At 32.9% G+C, this 18,430-nt stretch overlaps 1 protein-coding gene across 5 annotated transcripts in view; it reads right to left on the bottom strand.

The window, feature by feature from the left end:
- The window catches only part of LOC106683351 (aminopeptidase N), a 64,705-nt gene that overhangs the window by 9,928 nt on the left and 36,347 nt on the right, over positions 1-18,430 (bottom strand). The window contains exons 1-5 of one of the 5 annotated variants that reach the window (XM_014424755.3): positions 15,249-15,388; positions 5,376-5,534; positions 3,078-3,367; positions 1,550-1,705; positions 452-763 (exon numbers count right to left, since the gene is read on the bottom strand). In XM_014424755.3, the coding sequence (XP_014280241.1) occupies positions 452-763; positions 1,550-1,705; positions 3,078-3,367; positions 5,376-5,534; positions 15,249-15,362 (1,031 nt within the window). In that variant the 5' untranslated portion in view covers positions 15,363-15,388. Of the gene's footprint in view, positions 1-451; positions 764-1,549; positions 1,706-3,077; positions 3,368-5,375; positions 5,535-5,607; positions 5,808-7,616; positions 7,742-14,842; positions 14,906-15,248; positions 15,389-18,430 lie in introns of those variants that run through there. The other 4 variants (XM_067051540.1, XM_014424756.2, XM_014424757.3 and 1 more) reach the window with 4 other exon arrangements.

The raw sequence follows: 18,430 nt of genomic DNA, 5'->3' as shown, positions 1-18,430 counted from the left end.
AAATATTTCATTTTCTTTTTCAGTTTTGAATAGTTTCAATTCAAGTATAATTTTCTTGGATTTCAATTATTGTACTAGTAATGAACTTTTTCCTTGAGAAACTGGATCCCATTGTTTCAAAAATTTACAGTTTAATTAATAACAAGAAAAATCGCCGAGACGTCAATATTACAGGAATATCCAACATTTAATATGTCCAATACCAGGAGAAGATTGTTGGGGTATGCGGTCAAATTAAAGGACAAACAAGTTGAAGTAACTTATTTAGCACATTCCAACCATCTTCTCCTCGTCTAAGTCATCCACAGTCAACTATCTCATGATTTTAATATGTCTAGTTTCGGGAAAATCATCTTTATAGTCTATTGTTGTAATGATTAATCTTAGTATTCCCGAAGCTCCTTAAAAGAATTTAGAACACTATTAATTAACAAACCATTTGCTTATTTACCTGTAGGTGACAAGACCCCAGTTTTCCATGGCTCCGGCGCTGAAGTCTGGTATAGCTGCCATATCCTGTTTCGGTAGAGGGTACTTCTCATCGAAATATGTCTCGTAATATTCGAGAACCTTTGGTCCGACGTCTTGGGCGAACTCAGTCTGTGAAAGGGCGTCTTTCCTGCTCCAGATCCTGAAGGTGACATTGTTGTGCCGTGCAGGTGCTTCCTTGAATTCGAACTCGCTGACCAGGTAGGCGACGAGGTAAGTGGACATTGGAACACTATCTTCGAAATGGCTCCACATGTAGTTTTCTTTACCCTCGCTAGATTAGGAAGATCAATATGATTTAGATTCTGTCTCATTTTTCATTGCTTAAATACATTGATATTACAGAACAATATGCTAATTGATTATTCTTTGGTTGAAGAATGTTGAATAATAACCTGTTATGGTATACTTTCAATAAAAAATAAAAGTAAATTATAGATCACTTTTTATATGTTCATATATAAGAGCCAAAGATTTTCGAAATGTTGAAGTGAAATCATGGTGCTATTTGATCCAGGTTCAATAATTCCCGATTACAAAGACTGGAAGTCATTCGAAAGTGAAGGAAGAGTTTCCTTTATGATATTTTTATCTCTTTTATAATGCAATGAAATCTAGTTTTTGTAAAACTCGTTTAACTGTTAATTTATGAATTGGTATTATTTTCGAGTAATACCAATCTACAGGTATTGCATTTTGTTAAGTTATTGTTGGTTGGGGAAGTTTCAAAACATTTGATCACTACTAGCGGAAGGTATGATAAGAATCATTGTTTTCTAGGGAAGAGAACTTTGCACAAGAAAATTGATCACCGAATTTGCAAAATTATAGTAATAATAAAATGTATTTTATTTTTATTGGAGGTGATTAAAAACATAGACGTTTAGTAGAAAGCCACAGAATTATTACCTTCCCTTGAGCTAGATATAGCTGCTTGTATTAAACACATTAGAAACAAGTGCATCGTGTCAGTTTTTCTACTGATCGATTTTTGATATTTACAAACTACTTGTACATTTTGACATATTAAGAGTTTTCAACCATTGTTTTATATACTCACTAGGGTACTGTTTTGGTAAGTGGCATGTTACTGACTGCTTTAAAATTGTTCTTGTGCGCTAGTCTTACTGTGAACTTTGCCTTCATCTCTGGTTCATCGAAGCAGGGGAACGCCTTCCTGGCGTCCGTCGCTTCGAACTGGGTCACGGCAAGCCATCTGTAACAACAAATTAAAAATATTAATCTTATAATTTTTAAAGGATGTGGAAAAGCAATAGAATTTCATATGATCCAAGTTCGTAAAGATTCGTAAAAAAAAGAAAGTAAATACATAAATAAACTCGCCTTCAGTATCTTTTACAGTGTATATCATTGGACAGATGCTTTGTAGAAGCCTGAGAAAGACATGAGAGTTAACTATATTTTTTGAGAGGACATGGATAACGTCACACTGGAGCATGAAACCCTCCACTCCCGACCTCCAAGCTAGCCTTACTGATCTGACTTTTTAAACAGACAATTATAGGACATGCGCCGAAATGCCCAACCGCTATTAATGTGACAAAAAAGGCAATTATAGCGATTAGGTTGGTCGATGTACGACATGTCACAATCTCACAAGAGGAGATCATAACACAAAAAAAAAAGGCAATCCTTCCCCACCAGATCAGCTATGCTAAGACCCCCATGGAGAGACAGTCCTATATCACTTTTGAAATATTAGCTTAAAACGGGAAAGATAATATTTAAGATAGTTAAAGCGAGCAATATTTAAAAAGCGCCTGAAATTGAAAAACGGCTTGATGTTAGCATTTCATACCGCAATTTTCAATTTCAGGCGGTTTTTAAATATTGCTCGATCAAACTACTCTTCTCGTTTTAAGCTGATATTTCAAAAATAATATAGGACCGTCGCTTTCCGGAGGTCTTAGTGGAGTGGGTCCGGCAGGGAAGGATTGACTTTTTTTTTATGTTATGATCACCTCTTGAGAGATTCTGAAATTCCATACATCGACCAATCTAATCTATATTTGTCTTTTTTGTCACATTAATAGCGGTTGGGCATTTTGTCGCATGTCCTCAACGGGATCATTTCTTCTTGATGAATCATACAATTTGAGTTTGTCAAGTATCACAAAAACGGATGTATGATTTACAATGAATTTTGTTATTGAAGCACCAATAACATATCTTAAAATCCAAAAAATAATGGAAATGTGAGTAAATGAAAAATTGCCGATATTAATTGTATGAGGCACATAAAACGTTCCCTAATGAATAAAGATAGGACCGAAGTTAGATTAATTCTGCCATTTTGGGGACGATCTAGTGTATGATGGTGCCCTGATTGTTCCATATAATGAATTATATCATTTGTTAAAACACAATTATAAATTTATCACAAAAATAAATCCTAAAATGGTGAAATAGGCTCTTTAACTTATAGAGTGAGCAGACTACTGCTCTAGTGGAGTTGAACTATAAGTTTTCTAGGATATAATTTTAGATGAGCAAGAAGTAAGTTAAAAAGGTAATCTTCAGAAATATTATAAACTAAAAATGAAATATAGGTAGACGGATCCACTGACTTGGTACTGTTGGATTGCTGGTCAATGTAACTGCTCCTGTAGTAGCCGGCCAGGTCCTCCAGGAGAGGCCCAGCGAAGGTGAGGTGGACGATGTACATCACTCCCTGCTTCAGGTTCTGTTCCAGTTTGATAATGAGAAACTCGTTTTCTTTTACCAGCTTCTGGGAGGTAACGGTCATCGGCACCAGCTCGTCCTTGCTCACGATCTCCTTCACCGTCGTTTCCTCTTCGGTGATGTTTAAATTCTTGGAATGGAGGATGATAGTGTTCGTGGGCTGGATGCATTCCACCTGCATCGGAATCAGTTTTTAGCTTTTGAAACCTTGTTTTTTACAGAATTATTATTATTTATTTATAATTATTCAAAGCAGTTTTCCACCAAGATAATACCTATATTGTATGTATATTAGGTCCACGTAAAATTATTAGAGACCATTATTTTGTCCTTTCACGTTTTCGCAAATAGAAAGGTAATTTATAATAAAAAAAAAAAAAAGAAGGTTTTTGAGAACTCGGTTAAAAAGTTTTAGATTGAACTGAGTTTTAAAAAATCTATTGTTACAAAATCATATTTTTGTCACCATACTCTCTCTATTCACAACTATGAAATAGGGAATAAAAAAATGCGTTTCTCGGTTTTAGTAAAAATGAAAATAGGTAGGCTCGAGTCTGTTAAAAGGTTTTAAAAATGCTTTTTTTATAAACTTCAATGAAAGTTAAAAGTTCATAAAATGTTTTAATAAAAAATGAAAGACAATGATCGTTATATATTGGAAAACCTAAAAATTATACAGTACTTCAGTTTTTTTTCTTATTTTGATTCTAAACATAATAAAACAATCAAGCTCTCAAGAAAACAATCAATCTACATAGTCTTCCACAGACATGCATTAGGCCCAGAGAGGTTGTTTGAGGCTTATGCCAACTCTCCATTAAAGTAAACAAAAGCACCATAGAGCTTAGATCGATTAGGTTAATCGACATGTCCGCCATTGTAATAAAAATTGAAACAGAAGGCAGCAAGCGATGGGCTCGTACTGTTCCCCTACTACTCTGCCACACCACTCAGTCCATCATAAGGTACGCCTTTTTGGCTTCACTTTTCCTGCCCACAGTAGCTGGCAGCTCTTCGTTATACTTCTTTCTCCAAGATTAGGTCTGCCGAAATATATTTCTGTTATTGCGGATTATAACATAACAACATAAACTGAGTCGTATTAATACTTTAGGAAATATAGAAAAAACCAGTGAAAGTTATACTTTTCACATTTTTGGTAGGTTTTTGGGTAGCCACATTTTTTTTTATTTTCAATAATATCTCGAAAACTGCTAAATTAAAATACTTTGTTGAAAAATAAAATGAAACAAAATGTCCAGTATCCTATATATGTAAGATTTTTCCTTACGATGCCTTATGAACACTCTGCATTAAGGGTCGATTTGCATAAAAATAGCACAAACGCGATTTAGGTTTTATCTTATATCTCGAAAACTAGGCATTTTTCAAAGGTGGACATGTAAAATTAAAACGAATAAAGTTGGCGAAATTTCTTGCAAAATTTGTATTTATATTTCTCATTCGACCAAACTGGGACGCCGCAATAACCCGTTTAAGTTTCGGGTTTTCTTTGAAAAATTAAATGATTGATTTATTAATTCTGACCTCCGATGCTCCACGTGAGGAGTTCCTGAAACAGTAGATTGCTCAGCCATGGAACGACACCGACCCAGGCTGTCGAGAAGGACCAAGATTTTTGCCCTCGCCGAGTTGGACTTGCTCCGTCAGATGCAATAGGAGAACTATCCCTTCTTCAGGGTGGAAGGCCACATGCATTTCACGATGGGAAGAGCTTGACCGTCCAACATCGGCGAGCCACCGGAAAAATTGAATTGGAATGAGACAAGGAGGCCTGGTGAGGCTGCAGGAGGCACCCGAACGGATGCGGACCAGGAGGGCTGGATCTACCAGATTAATTTCTTTGTTATTTATAATTTAAGGGAATCCCCGGACATTGGACCCTTTCCTCATACGGTATTATTGTATGCTTACCAAACTATCCGGAAGCCCCACGCGCTAATCAAGTAAATCGTATCACCTCGGAATCCGCTAGGTCCAAATACGCTATAGTATAATGGTATTAGCATTTATGAACCCATTTTGGACATCAAACCGTTTGGGAATAGTAAAGGTCATCAAGAAAACTCCTGTTTTGGTATAGATCAAATGGAAAATCTGAGTGCCTTAAAGTGTATTGAATTGTCCAATAAAAATTACATTTAGACACCTGAAACTGTTACCTTTATCCAGACTTCTCCAGAAAACTTGAAGTTAGGATCCTCCAGTTCGGTTAGGACTTCCAGAATGTAGTGGGTGGGCTTGACATTGCCAGGCAACCTGTAGCCCGCCAACGCTGATACCTCCGCCACTCCAATCACAGTAAGCAATAACCATATCATCTGTAACAGAACACTTGATCAAGTTCGTCCCTCGTATTGGACAGTACTGGTCTCTTCACAAATTCAAGCTTACATAAGTTCCTTCTTGCCACTAACATTCTGTCTATCATCGTGCCGCCATTCACATCGCAGTAATACCTTATCATATCTACATAACCTTTACTACAACACAATGGTATATTTAGTTAAATCATGCTTTGGTAGCATAGTGGTTTAATAAATAATCTTTGGTTTTAAATTAGAATAATCTATGAAGAGAAATAAGTTTATGTAATCTTCCTTAAAACATAAACTACTTGTGACATTTAAAAAGATAATTAGAAAGGATAAACGAACAACATATGTTCATTACAAAATAATTCATATATTTTGTTAACTGTGGCCACAGATTTTTTTTTCTAATGGTTGCAAGAACATTTGACTTGAGGAATCTACGATACAAATGGCAGTGTTTCGAGCTAGATAACTTACGTATCTTCTGAGCTCAATACTTCAATACAAAAAAAGGAAAAAGGGACGAGAAATAACACTACTAATTTATTGCTCGAATTAATCCTCTATATGTATGTTCGTAAATGTTTTCCATGTAGGAGATGGAATTAAACCAGATTTCGAACCTTATCAGACTTAACTGATAGCTACTTTAAATCTAATCTTAAATGAGTCGTTTTTATCCTGTTATGCATTAAAACCATCGAGTTTATCTTGTTTAAACTGCTATTAACTTTTTGGTTTCCTTCAGAAAACGAATTGCGAAATCGCCGGTCGTATCAGGAGTTTAAGGCTTTATATTTTATTAGCCTGCTAGCGTGACAATGAAAAGTAGAAGGCTAACTAACGGAGACATGATTAATTTCGGCTGGTTTGCAATTTTTTTTTATTCTGATGAACCTGCAATGCTGAACACTAAGAAGCACCGTTGCATGTCCTCTGTCCTCAAAGTGGTTAGACAATCAGCTTTATTTAGCTTCCCTACTGTCAAGGTAGAAATTATGGTTATATTATTACTGGCATTTAATCGTGAACTTTACTCTAAAACAGAAAAAAAAAATGCTGGTCTATGTTTCATTCTTGCCTTTTCGTCACTCCTATTATCAATTGATTTAGTATATATTTTTTTAATTATTTAAAAAGATTGATTTAAAAGAACTAAACAGACTAAATTAGGTTGATTGACAAAAATAAAATCCAAACTAACTGCAATTACCAAGAACTTAATATAAGGCTAAAGGACAATCATATATATAAAAAAAAAATAAAGAAAAAACACGTGTTTCGCTTTAACCCAAGGAGATGTTAGAGGTTCAGTAGTTTGTGATGTAATTTCTTGAACAACAGTTGTGCAAGGAGGTGATTTGTTCATGACCATGTTCAACCGCCAGATTTCCCTCCCAATTATGGAAACCCACTATACAGAGGTTGGTTTGTCCCAGGAGGGCTCCCGAACCCATGGAGTTGAATCAGCGCTACAGAATAATTATATGCCACAGTCGGATTCGATTCTGGGCTCGGTAGTTACTAACTGAAATACTCCGCTCCCTGCCACAATGATAGTTACTATTAATTATCGTGGTATTTAGCAATCTTTTTCAATTATTGGTAGTAGCATTTAGCTTGCTTTTTTTCTTGTCATACTTTCTATAAAAATAATACTTATGCATTGCATTGAAGGTTTTCAAGGTTGTATAATAGGATCCTTTAAGACTTATATAAGGTTATAAGGAAATATAAAGTTGAATAAAATCTTTCCAAATTTTTAATTATTTGATTGCAACTAACCCGAATAAGAAAAAAAATAATATAAAAAATAAAGAGGTGAAAGAAACATGTACACAATTCCAAAGAGGATCATTTAGTTTTCCTGAGGACGAAATCACCAATTTTGCTTATTTGAAGATTAAAATACATTTTCTGTTTATACGAGAAAGAAAAAAAGTTTTTTAAAATTAAACAGAAAATAAATAAATCACATGGAGTTTCGCAGAAGGTATAAAATACTGTTTTGATAAGTTGTAAAAAAAACATACTTGCAATCGTTATTGTAAATGTATAATGAAGCTTGGCTTAACTTGGATTACTCACAGCGCATATCAAAATGGAAGCTATGACTACGGCAAAGAACATTCCAAGTTGCTGCATTTCAGATTCAAGCTTCAATTAGAAAAAAACATTGATATAATTGTTTGAAATAAAACATGGACATTTTTGGGCTATTAACTGAATGGCTGAATATCGACTAAAAAAAATTTTGCTTTATTTCCATTAATTTTAGAATTCTAATAAAATATAGGACATGCTTTATTGCTTAACACTCATGTAGCTTGTTAATTAATTAAGAAATGTTAATTAAACATTTCTTGCATTGTGTTGAATGAATTGTGACAAAATGAGCATGATGATAGGAGAGGTATATTTTTAAGATTTAGTTTTATCGAAACATCGACCATTTTTTTCGCTTTGAAATAAATTGTTCTTGCACATAATTGCGCATTTATGTATCTTTACAGGTATGGGAAGAACGGTTTGATTGAACGTAACATAAAAAGAAATGATTCACTCGACAACTAACTCTTGAAACCTGATTCGTCACAAGATATTAGCAGGATATTTATTTGATTCATTCCTGAATCAAAGGACAAGGCCGAAATAAATTTGGTACCAGACCCTTCATTGGGTCGGGTGAAAAATATGACGGTTATTGGATGCTGAACGTATTTGTTTGACCACTACCGTTCAGGAAACATTTCTTTCTTATTAAATATTATGCTTATGAGTCTTCAATACTGAGTGTAATCAAATGTGGTAGTAGATGGGAGAAATAGGTCATATAAGTTAAATTTTTATTTTCAGGATCATAATAGTTGTTATTTTTTTATATTTGTTATTTATAAATTATAATGTATAATTTAACACAATGCTTTAATCGGTACATTGTACAATATTAGGAGCAAATATCTTTTATGTTACATTTATGCGATTTGAAAAGCTATATATCCAATTCTTTGTACTTTATTTATGTAAAAATATAGTCAAATAATATATTTTATAATCACTTCCATTCAAATTTCTTTATATTTGAAAAATTGAAAAGATTAAGGAAACTGAAATATTTTGCATTTTATCGTAAAGACTATTTTTTTAAATAAATCATTTCAGGGTGATGGGAACGTTTATAATTATTAATTAAATAACTTTGTTAAAGTTTTTTAAAACCTTCTATAAAGTATTACAAAAGAATTATTTCTCATAATTACGTTCGAAGAGTAATTATAAACATGAAATTATAATTTAACATTAGAGTTTTCCAGTTTTTTAGTAATAAGTTTTATTTCAGAGATTTAATCAATCCTTTCAGTCCGGAATATTGAATTTAAATTTTCAGTTACCTTAACATTTTTTATGTAAGGAAAACAATTAAATCGTTTGGAACAAAATCATCTAAAACAGGAACTGTATTTATCAGATTTGCTTTAAATTTTTAAAAATCTATAAATATCTTATATAAAGATCTTAATGTTCCATATGTAACTAATCTAGCCCGAACCAGAAATCAATCCTTCCATTATCAAGTCTAACCATCAAAACCCTCTAGTTTTTAACTTTGCTTCTTATTCTATTCCTGACAATCCTCCGAGGCACCGGGAAAGAAGATCAAGCAAGACCTTCTAGTGTAGAAATTTGATTACAGTGCTACCACTGGGTAGTTTCTCTATGTGCCTGTTACATTTTGATCTTACATCAAATTTACTTGATGAAATTTTATGTAATACAGTTGTAAATATAAAAAAAAAAATAGAATTTTAAAAAACAATTCTGTTTTTAAAATAAAAATATAGTAAAATACATTGGATTTAAACATTGATCAATTAATAATTTTATTAATAAAAAAACTTAGAATAGCCAATAGTAAACTTAAAAATTTAAAATTTATAATCATAGTATAGGGTTGGTAAATAAGTCCTTTCGTTTTTTTTGGGTGAAAGAAAACTAAGTATGTTTTGTACATAATATTTATTTTAATTTACAATGTAATGACCATTATTTTTTATTACAATACCTCCAATAGCTGAATAATCCCATGTTCATAGAATGTCTGTGGTTTATTAGCGAAAAAAGTGATCAAGGTGCTCCCTGACATCCTGTTCTTTTCAAACCGTTTTCTATTTGAGGGAATTTTGTGGAGACCAGAATAAGTGGTAGTCACTGGGTGCAAGGTCCGATGAATAGGGAGGATGGGACAAAAGATCCCATCCAAGGGCCAACAATTTATTGCGGGCCTAGCGTTGTCATGATGAAAGACGACACCCTTTCAATTTGCCAGTTCTGGGCGTTGTCTTTGAATCGATTTATCCAATTTTGTTAATTATGAGCAGTATTGATTGGAATCGATCGATACAAATTGTGGCAACAGCTTATAAAAAATCATTTCCTTGAAATCCCACCATACAGAAAGCATCATCTTCTTGGTGTGCAATCCCGCTTTAGATGTGGTTCCAGGTGGTTCGTTGCTGGGTGGCCAAGATTTTTTTCGCACCACATTATCGTAGATAATTCACTCTTTATCCCCTGTCACAAATCTTTTAAGAAATGGAGCGTTTTCTTGATGTGTCTGCAGTGAAACGCAAATGGAAATGCGTGTTGCCAAGTGGGCTTCGGTCAGAGAGAGGGGAACCCAAACATCAAGCCTAGAAACGTAGCCGAGCTTCCCCAAATGATTTTCTACGCTTGTACTTGATACTTCTAGGACCCCAGCAATGTCTCACACTGATTGGGTTGGATTTATATTGACTATCACCTTAACATAAATGGTTTCAATTTTTTGTGGGCGTCCAGGGCACGATGCGTCGCTTATGTCCAAATTCCCTGCTCGAAACTTGACAAACCAATTTTGGCACGTGCGCTCCGTTAAGGCATTATCTCCTTAGACCCGACATATCTTTTTTTGTGCCTCTGCAGTTCGCTTTCCTTTTTTTGAAGTATTAAGCAAAATAATCCTATAATACACGATATTTCCGTCCATCTTCTCAGCTGGATCACAAACACAATACTGACCTAATCTTAACATGTGTCAATAGACATAACTGTTTACATATTACAAATAGGATAAACAATCCTCTGTTAGGATTAAATGCATCAGAAAAATGTGACGTAAATGTAAAAAATGTAAACAAAACATGAATACAAAAACCGAAAGGACTTATTTGCCAACCTTACATTTCATGATTGGTAAGGGAGTAGGTTGGCGTGTCGTGCGGGCTTGCGCCGATTCCCATAGCTTAGGCTTAAAGTAATTTACATGATTTGTGTTTTCCTATATAAATAGGGTCATAGTCTTTTTGTAGATAAATATTTGTTAACCATTTAGAATATATATTTTTTCAAACTCAGCCTTATTGAATATGTACAGTATAAGAAGAGCCACCATTAAGATTTTCAGCTTCATAAGGACCGTCACTATCAAAGATTACAGCTACATAAGCAACTTTTTATTACTGCTCCATTCCTATGGGTTGCATCGGGATACCACAAGCCTTGTTGAAACAGTCTCTTCAGTTTTAATAATAATAGATTCAAATAAACTTGGTTATGATACCAAGTGATGAGTTCAGGTATGATCGTTGATCTGCGAATAGATCAGTTATGAAACTCTGAAACAATTCATTTTGCGGAAATATATTCTTACTCTATATTTTTCTTAAATTTGGGCGCAACATTGAAGTTATTTTTAGTTTTAAACTCGTCATTCCAAGATATGATTTTTTAAAATTTAATTATCATTTGAATATTAAATTTCCAAATCCATTTACACAGTATCGGTAGTTGCTAGAAGTCCAGATGGAAGACATATCGTGAGAGATAGAAACGGTAGTAGTTGAGCTGCTACAGCCTGAGCAGTTCTCATGTTAGCAGCTAATGGAAACCCTGACCTGCCGAATAGGAGCCCTCCACGCCATCTCTTGTCGATATTTCTATCACTGCGTGTGCTTCTGAATTCACCATTAGTGCAGTCAAGTTCAAGCAGAATAATCTGTTCCCAGAGTTTGCAGCTTATAATTTACAGAAATTACATTATTCATCTATAGATGCAGTTTGTATATATTACTATTTGTCTATATTACACTTATAAGATATTGTTTGTTAAAAAAAAATTATAGTGTGCATCGCACAATTTTCACTTTAATTAATGCTTGCTCCTTTCAGAAGAGCTATTTTTGTATTATTCACTGTAGCGATGCGTCCCCATATTAATTTACCAAATGAGCCTTTAAGATTTACTCTCTTCAATTTTAACATTTTTCAAAAACGTACTTTTAATCATATTTTTCTTATTAAAATTTTAACATTTTTCTTTTGAAAAAGTTTAGCATAAATAAAAGATATAATAGTTTGTGAAAATTTATATTCTTCTTCAAACAATTTATTAATGCTAAATTGTTAAAGAATCATATTGAAAATACAAAGAATGATTTTATGGAGTTAATCATCCTGTGAAATGAACAGCTCATATATTGGTTCAGTGAAATTAAAATTCTAGTGATTTAATAACTATGGTGACAAGGCGACTTTATCAAACTGGCGAAATGGAAAACACCTGATAGGTTAAAAGACGTTAGAATAAACCTTTTCTTTATGCGTTTTTCGTCATTTTATCCATTACCTTCTACGACTCTATATGCCATATATTATTATTATTATTTTTCATAAGATCATACTTTACTATTATAGTATTATTTTTCCTAAAATCTTTAGCTTAGCTATGAATACTACTACGTCTATATTACTAATTATATTTTCAAAAAATTGTCATCAAGCTAAAAACATACGTTCCTCTTGTCTAAATTAATCAAATCCTTTCATAGTTTATATGTATACTTTTTTCACTACTGATGAGAATATGATATGGTTAATTATTTCAAACCAAAATTAAAGGTAAATTGTAGGTAGATGGTCGGGATGGTGGTACTAATTTTTTGTTTAAACAAAATAGTTACTGCCGTTTTTGAGAAAATAAAAAAAAATGCGAAAAATCGATTCTGTGAGATGGCAACACTGCGTGGGCAACACTGACTAGCGAGAGCGGGAGAAGGTTTGTTTTTGGATTGAAGGTGATAATATTAGTGCGTGTGTGTATAATTGTCCCAGTTTGGTGGAAGCTATATTAATTGTGTTTTTGCGTAAGCGACTGGATAAACTCTTATTGACTTCTGAGTTGTGAGGGACCTTTTCTTTTATGATTGTAATTATTGTCTAACCAATAATGTAAGTATATTTAAGGTAATATAATATTGAAATCTGATGGTATTGTTCATTCTTCATATCTCTTATTTTTTCCATTAACAAAACTATTAGCCCCCTACAGATTCTATAAAATAAAACTCGAAATTTTTCATGATCAAAAGTTTCCCTTACTATATTTTTCATTTATAAATAAGGCTTACACAAATCATTGTCACCGTGAGTAGTTGGCATTAGGTATGCACTGAGTAGCTTTGTTTCCATATTTTATAACTATACCATTACTTCTTTATCAAGATTATTTACACGAAGCTGAGTGGAACTCATTCTAGAATTATCCATGAATCCTCGGAAGGAGAACGGAAGATACATACATTTATTTTACTTTCAAAAATCCCATAAATCAAGTGTACAGTAAGGAATAATTGTATAGTAACAAATAGATAAAAACAATGAGACGGTGTAGTTGAGAAGTGACGAAAGTATAGCGCAAAAGAAGAAAAATATCTAACCGTCATGTCAAATCAATCTATACATTTGACGGTATGGTCCTTTTGAGGATATGATGCCTGTTTATAAGATTGCACGAATGGCTAGCATTCTTCTTTGTAGTTAAATAATCGTACACAATTTATTTAATTGTTTCATTTCGTTTAAAAACATTATTCGAATAGCAATTTGTTTTTTATCGCAGTCTTTGTGCGCTTTTACTCCTGTTATCAATCAGACAGGGTTATGATACCCCCCCGGCTTGTAGCTAATTATAAATACAAACTACTGAAGCCGGAGTAGTTAATTATTGAAAACTGGGACTTTGCGTGTTGTTCATCTGATTTCCAGCTGGTTAAGCCTCCGTTTATTGCATCCACGTCGCTCAATTCCATTATACTACTTTCTGCTTATCGAGCTTTAGAAGCGATAAATGTAAAATTATTGGACCTACTTATTGTGAGCTAAGAAAAAATAAGCATATCGCCCGTTAAGCTGCAACACCGCAGAAGTACGAGACAATCTGCATTACGGTTTTCAAACTATTTCAATTTAAGAAAACTCAACACATCATTCTCGGAACATTTCGTTCCAACATTGTATTATCTCGTTCGTATTTTAAGATATTTGCAAAATTGATTCTGAGCTCACGAATTCTTTCGCAACGTCACTAGGATATTACATCAATTTTTATTTTGTTTAAATGACATAAAGATTTTTTTTTGAATTTGTGAAGAAAAAAAAATGTTTAATGAAAAACAGAACCCAACTCGACTGTTTATATATTGACAGAATTAATTAGTTTAAATAAATGAGAAAGTTTCCTAACATATTTCCACAGCTGGCAATATCAGCGGACTGAGTGCAATATCAGCTGATACTATGGATATAAGAATCGAAGGGAGAAATAAAACCAACCAGGAGTTGATTTGTTCATGACCCCGTTCGACCACCAGGTTTCCATCCCAATTATATGTACCAATTATGGCTCCTGAAACCACGGGGTTGACTCAGGGCTACCGTAGCAGAATAATTATCAACCACAACCGAGTTGATTCCGGGCCCAGGAATTATTAACGCCTTACTGATATACCCCGATCCCAGCGACAATAGTTAGCATTAATTACTTTGACTAATTAACAACTTTTTGAATTGTTAGTAGTAGCATTTAGCTTGTTTCTTTCTTGTCATACTTTTTTGCACAATACTTATGCATTGAAGGCCATTTTGCCATTAAATTTACATCAAAAATTTCTTCGTGTCCATAACATCCTTTTATTAAAGACTTGTCTAATAACGTAACAAAAAATATGCAATGAAAAGGTAGTATAACTATATAGTATATAGATATTGTCTTTTTAAATTTTGAATTATGTAATTGCAATTAACACACACAAGATAAAAAAAACCGAAGAAGTTCATTTAGTTTTTCCGAAGTCTAAGTTTTTTTCCGTTCCCCCCTGACGCAATAAGTTATTGAATGCATACATATAGGAGGTATATGTATATCTGGTAGTTTGTAAAAGGACTAAGTTTTTTTTTTTTGTTTCTTCCCTCCTTTATTTAAAATATTAATTATATACCTGAGTATATAAACATGTAACTGGTGCCCTTCCTTTGCCATATGCCATTATAAGGGGTTGGGCTGGGTCCGCTGAAGGCGAGGGTTACAATATTGGTCCAGGAGCCGCTAGCCGGGGGATACAAGGTGAGATGGGTTAAGACGACTTCAGGCTGCAGGGTCCGAAGCCCTTCCCTCGGCGAGGACGTCGACCAAAAGAACTAAGTCACAAGTTTGGCTTATTTTAAAATTAAAATACATTTTCTGTTTATACGAGAAAGTTAAAAGTTGTTTTAAAATATAAAATAAATAAACCACATAGAGTTTCCCAATATATATAAAATACTGTTTAAATAAGATGAAAAAATCATATACATGCAATCAACATTGTAAATGTATGTTGAAGTTTAGCTTAACGGATTACTCACAGCGCATATCAAAATGGAAGCTATGACTACGGCAAAGAACGTTCCAAGTTGCTGCATTTCAGATTCAAGCTTCAATTCGAAAAAACATTGATATAATTGTTTGAAATAAAACATGGATATTTTAGGGCTAATTACTGAATGTCTAAATATGGACAAAAAAAAAAAAAGAAACAGGTGGGAAAAACCTATGCTAAATTGTATTTATTAAACAGAAATTTGTATTGCATAGTAATCATATGACTTAGCGACAAAAAAAATGTTAATTATAAACATTTATTGCATTGTGTTGAATGAGTTATGAAGAAATGAGCATTATGATAAGAAATTTATGTTTTATAAATGTTTTTCTCATAATTGTGCATTTATTTATGCATTTATGGAATTACGAAATATCATGGTTTAGGCGACTTGAAATTTGAGATTTTTAATAAAGATTAACATAACACAAAAACAGGACACAACAAAATATTTGTTTGTTGGCAGAAATCATTAATTTAAATACGGAGTGCTATATCAGCTGATACAATGTGTATGTAGAGGATCAAATAGAGATATAAAACATAGAAAGTAAGAAAAAAAAAATTATGCAGTCTCTTAGTTGAATCCGTGAGTGTTACTTGTCGTTCCTTCTTATCTTAAGTTTTAACCGTGGTTAAGCATAAATTATCGAAATTTAATCATTCACTTCTGAAAAGTAAAATATGTTTTAACAAACTAAAACACTATGCCAAAAACTTATTCATTTTATTTGAAAATTTGAATATTTCCATGTTTTTGTTAAAAATAAATATAATTTCAAAAAAAAATTTAACTAACCTCCATGAGCTTCTCTCATAATACTTTTTAGACGATTATCTTCCAAAAGTGGATACAATTATTTGATAAATAATTGAAAATATTTTTGCAGGTCATTTACTATTCGAAATAATTGTGTTTATTACACATATTATACGCCAATGAGCGCATTTATAATAATAATGACAGTTCAGAACTTCTGTAAACAGGAGAAAATTTAATTTTGACTTTAATAATAGAAATTATGTCTTTTAGCCATTGAAATCGACCAAGGACATACCCACAAGTCGTCCTTGGCACAAGACTGGATCGAAAGTGTTCCACAATCGAGGTACCGACCGTTAAGAGTGACTTTGTGTTCAGTAACAAATAATTTGGTAATAAATGAACTTTATACACCTAATAATGGTGATTGTTTTGCTTTTTTATGAGGTACTGGCTGAGTACAGCGGGTTCACCCTCATATTAAATTTTTTATAAATGTTTGTTTCATAGATAATTATTATATAGTCAAGTTGGATTAATAACATTCGACATGTAAGTAGAAGCATAAAGGGACCAACGCAAAAAAAAAAAAAATTTCACTAGGCAACATGGAAGGCGAACACTTATCACAATAATTTATTTTTCTGTTTCTGTAAAAATTCGTATTTTTGAAAAATCTTCATTTCAGCCCAATTAGACTATTTCAAGGAGAAGACCTGTTTGATTATTTTTTTTTTAGTGGCGTAAAACATCATTGGTCTATGGTAATACAATCAAATTAGTATTTAAGTTTTTCAAATCAAAAGGTTTACTGACACAAATATATATCGGACAGACAAAAATAAATAAATTAAATTAAACAAATTTAATTAATTGATTTTTTATTTGTCTTTTCGATATATATTTGTGTCAGTAAAACTTGTGATTTTAAAAACTTAAATACTAATTTTATTGTTTTATCATCATCTCGTTTTGGGGTTTTTGAAATATGCGGTTTTAATCCTAAGCTATTGAGGTGTGATGTGAAATATAGGCATTCTTGAAAAATAGGGCTAATTGTCAAATTGTTGTAATACTGGCAGTTTGGAGGCGTTTCTTCTAAATGAGATATGAGTGGATGAGCCTCGTGTGACCTATTCTTTGCCTGGTCAGTACAACCTCCTCTCTACGGCATTTGCGACTGGAGGTACTCCAGGGCTTGACGTTCTCTTTAATAATTAATTTGCTCTTTGGACTTTCACTCCACAAAGATTGCAATTTATCTTTTATTTCCTTTTCGAGGGATTTTCCCATTTCTAATGGTGATAAAATTGCTTTACCCCGTCCCGGAAGCGCGAGTGCTTTTCTTGCAGCGTGGTCGGCCCGTTTATTCCCAGCAATTCCTACATGACTTGGAACCCATATAAATGTAACTGACATAGATATAGATTGTGTAGAGTGTTTAAATAAAATTGGATGCGGGAAATTTTCGGATGCTCTGGATACATACAATCAAAACCATTTAATGAACTTAATGGGTCTATGATTATTGTTATATTATTGTGGTTCAAAGACAAACAGAAGTGAAGTTCTGCTTAGGAGTAAGTTGCATTAAATTTGGCAGTGTTACAGAATATGTCGTATAGTTTGTGGAGTTTAATTTTGTTGGTTGAGTTATTAGATACAAAGGATAATGCAGATGTTTGGTCTGATTTTGATCCGTCGGTGTAAATTATAAAGGATTTCGCCATATTTTGAAGAAGACTAAAATAAGTGGGGTGTATATTCAGCTGGTTCGGTATTATTCTTACAGTATTTGCACAGGTTGAATTGCTTTAGGACGTTGGAGGGTACATGGTTGATGATTGCTTTCAAATTTGTCAATTGTTATCGTTTTGAGAAAACAGATAGCAGAGGAGAGTTTTTCTAATAACGGAAGTGTTGAATATCGTGTTTATGTCGAAAAGGAATGGACAATTGTGAATTGAATATATATATATGTCGGATGTTTTGTCTGTAGATATAATTTTGAACTTTAGGTAATGGCTAATTTAGATTTTCTGAACAAAAGCTAAGGATAAGATTTATCTGATACTAAAGAATACTTAATTGTTCATTTACATACTCCGTTTAATTGAAATCGTTGGAACCATCTTTGAGAAAATATGTTTTTAACATTCCGCAGAAAACTTTCATTACCTCAGCGTAAACCATGAATTTAGTTCTTTCTCTTTGTGATGAAATATGAAGATCACATACTGGTTTTCCTCTTTGTATAACAGTAGCGAAAAAGGGGAATGGAGCCGTCTCTAAGACGGCGTTAATCACAGAAAAAAAATAAAAAAAACATAATATTTATTTATTGTACTCTATTTTAATAACAAACATGATTATTTTTTATTTTAAATAAAAATAAATTACTC

Source organism: Halyomorpha halys, unplaced genomic scaffold (assembly GCF_000696795.3).
Source record: "Halyomorpha halys isolate HHAL.00 unplaced genomic scaffold, Hhal_1.1 Scaffold478.1, whole genome shotgun sequence".
Classification (NCBI taxonomy): Eukaryota; Metazoa; Arthropoda; class Insecta; order Hemiptera; family Pentatomidae; genus Halyomorpha; species Halyomorpha halys.
This window is presented reverse-complemented; position numbering and strand designations above follow the sequence as displayed.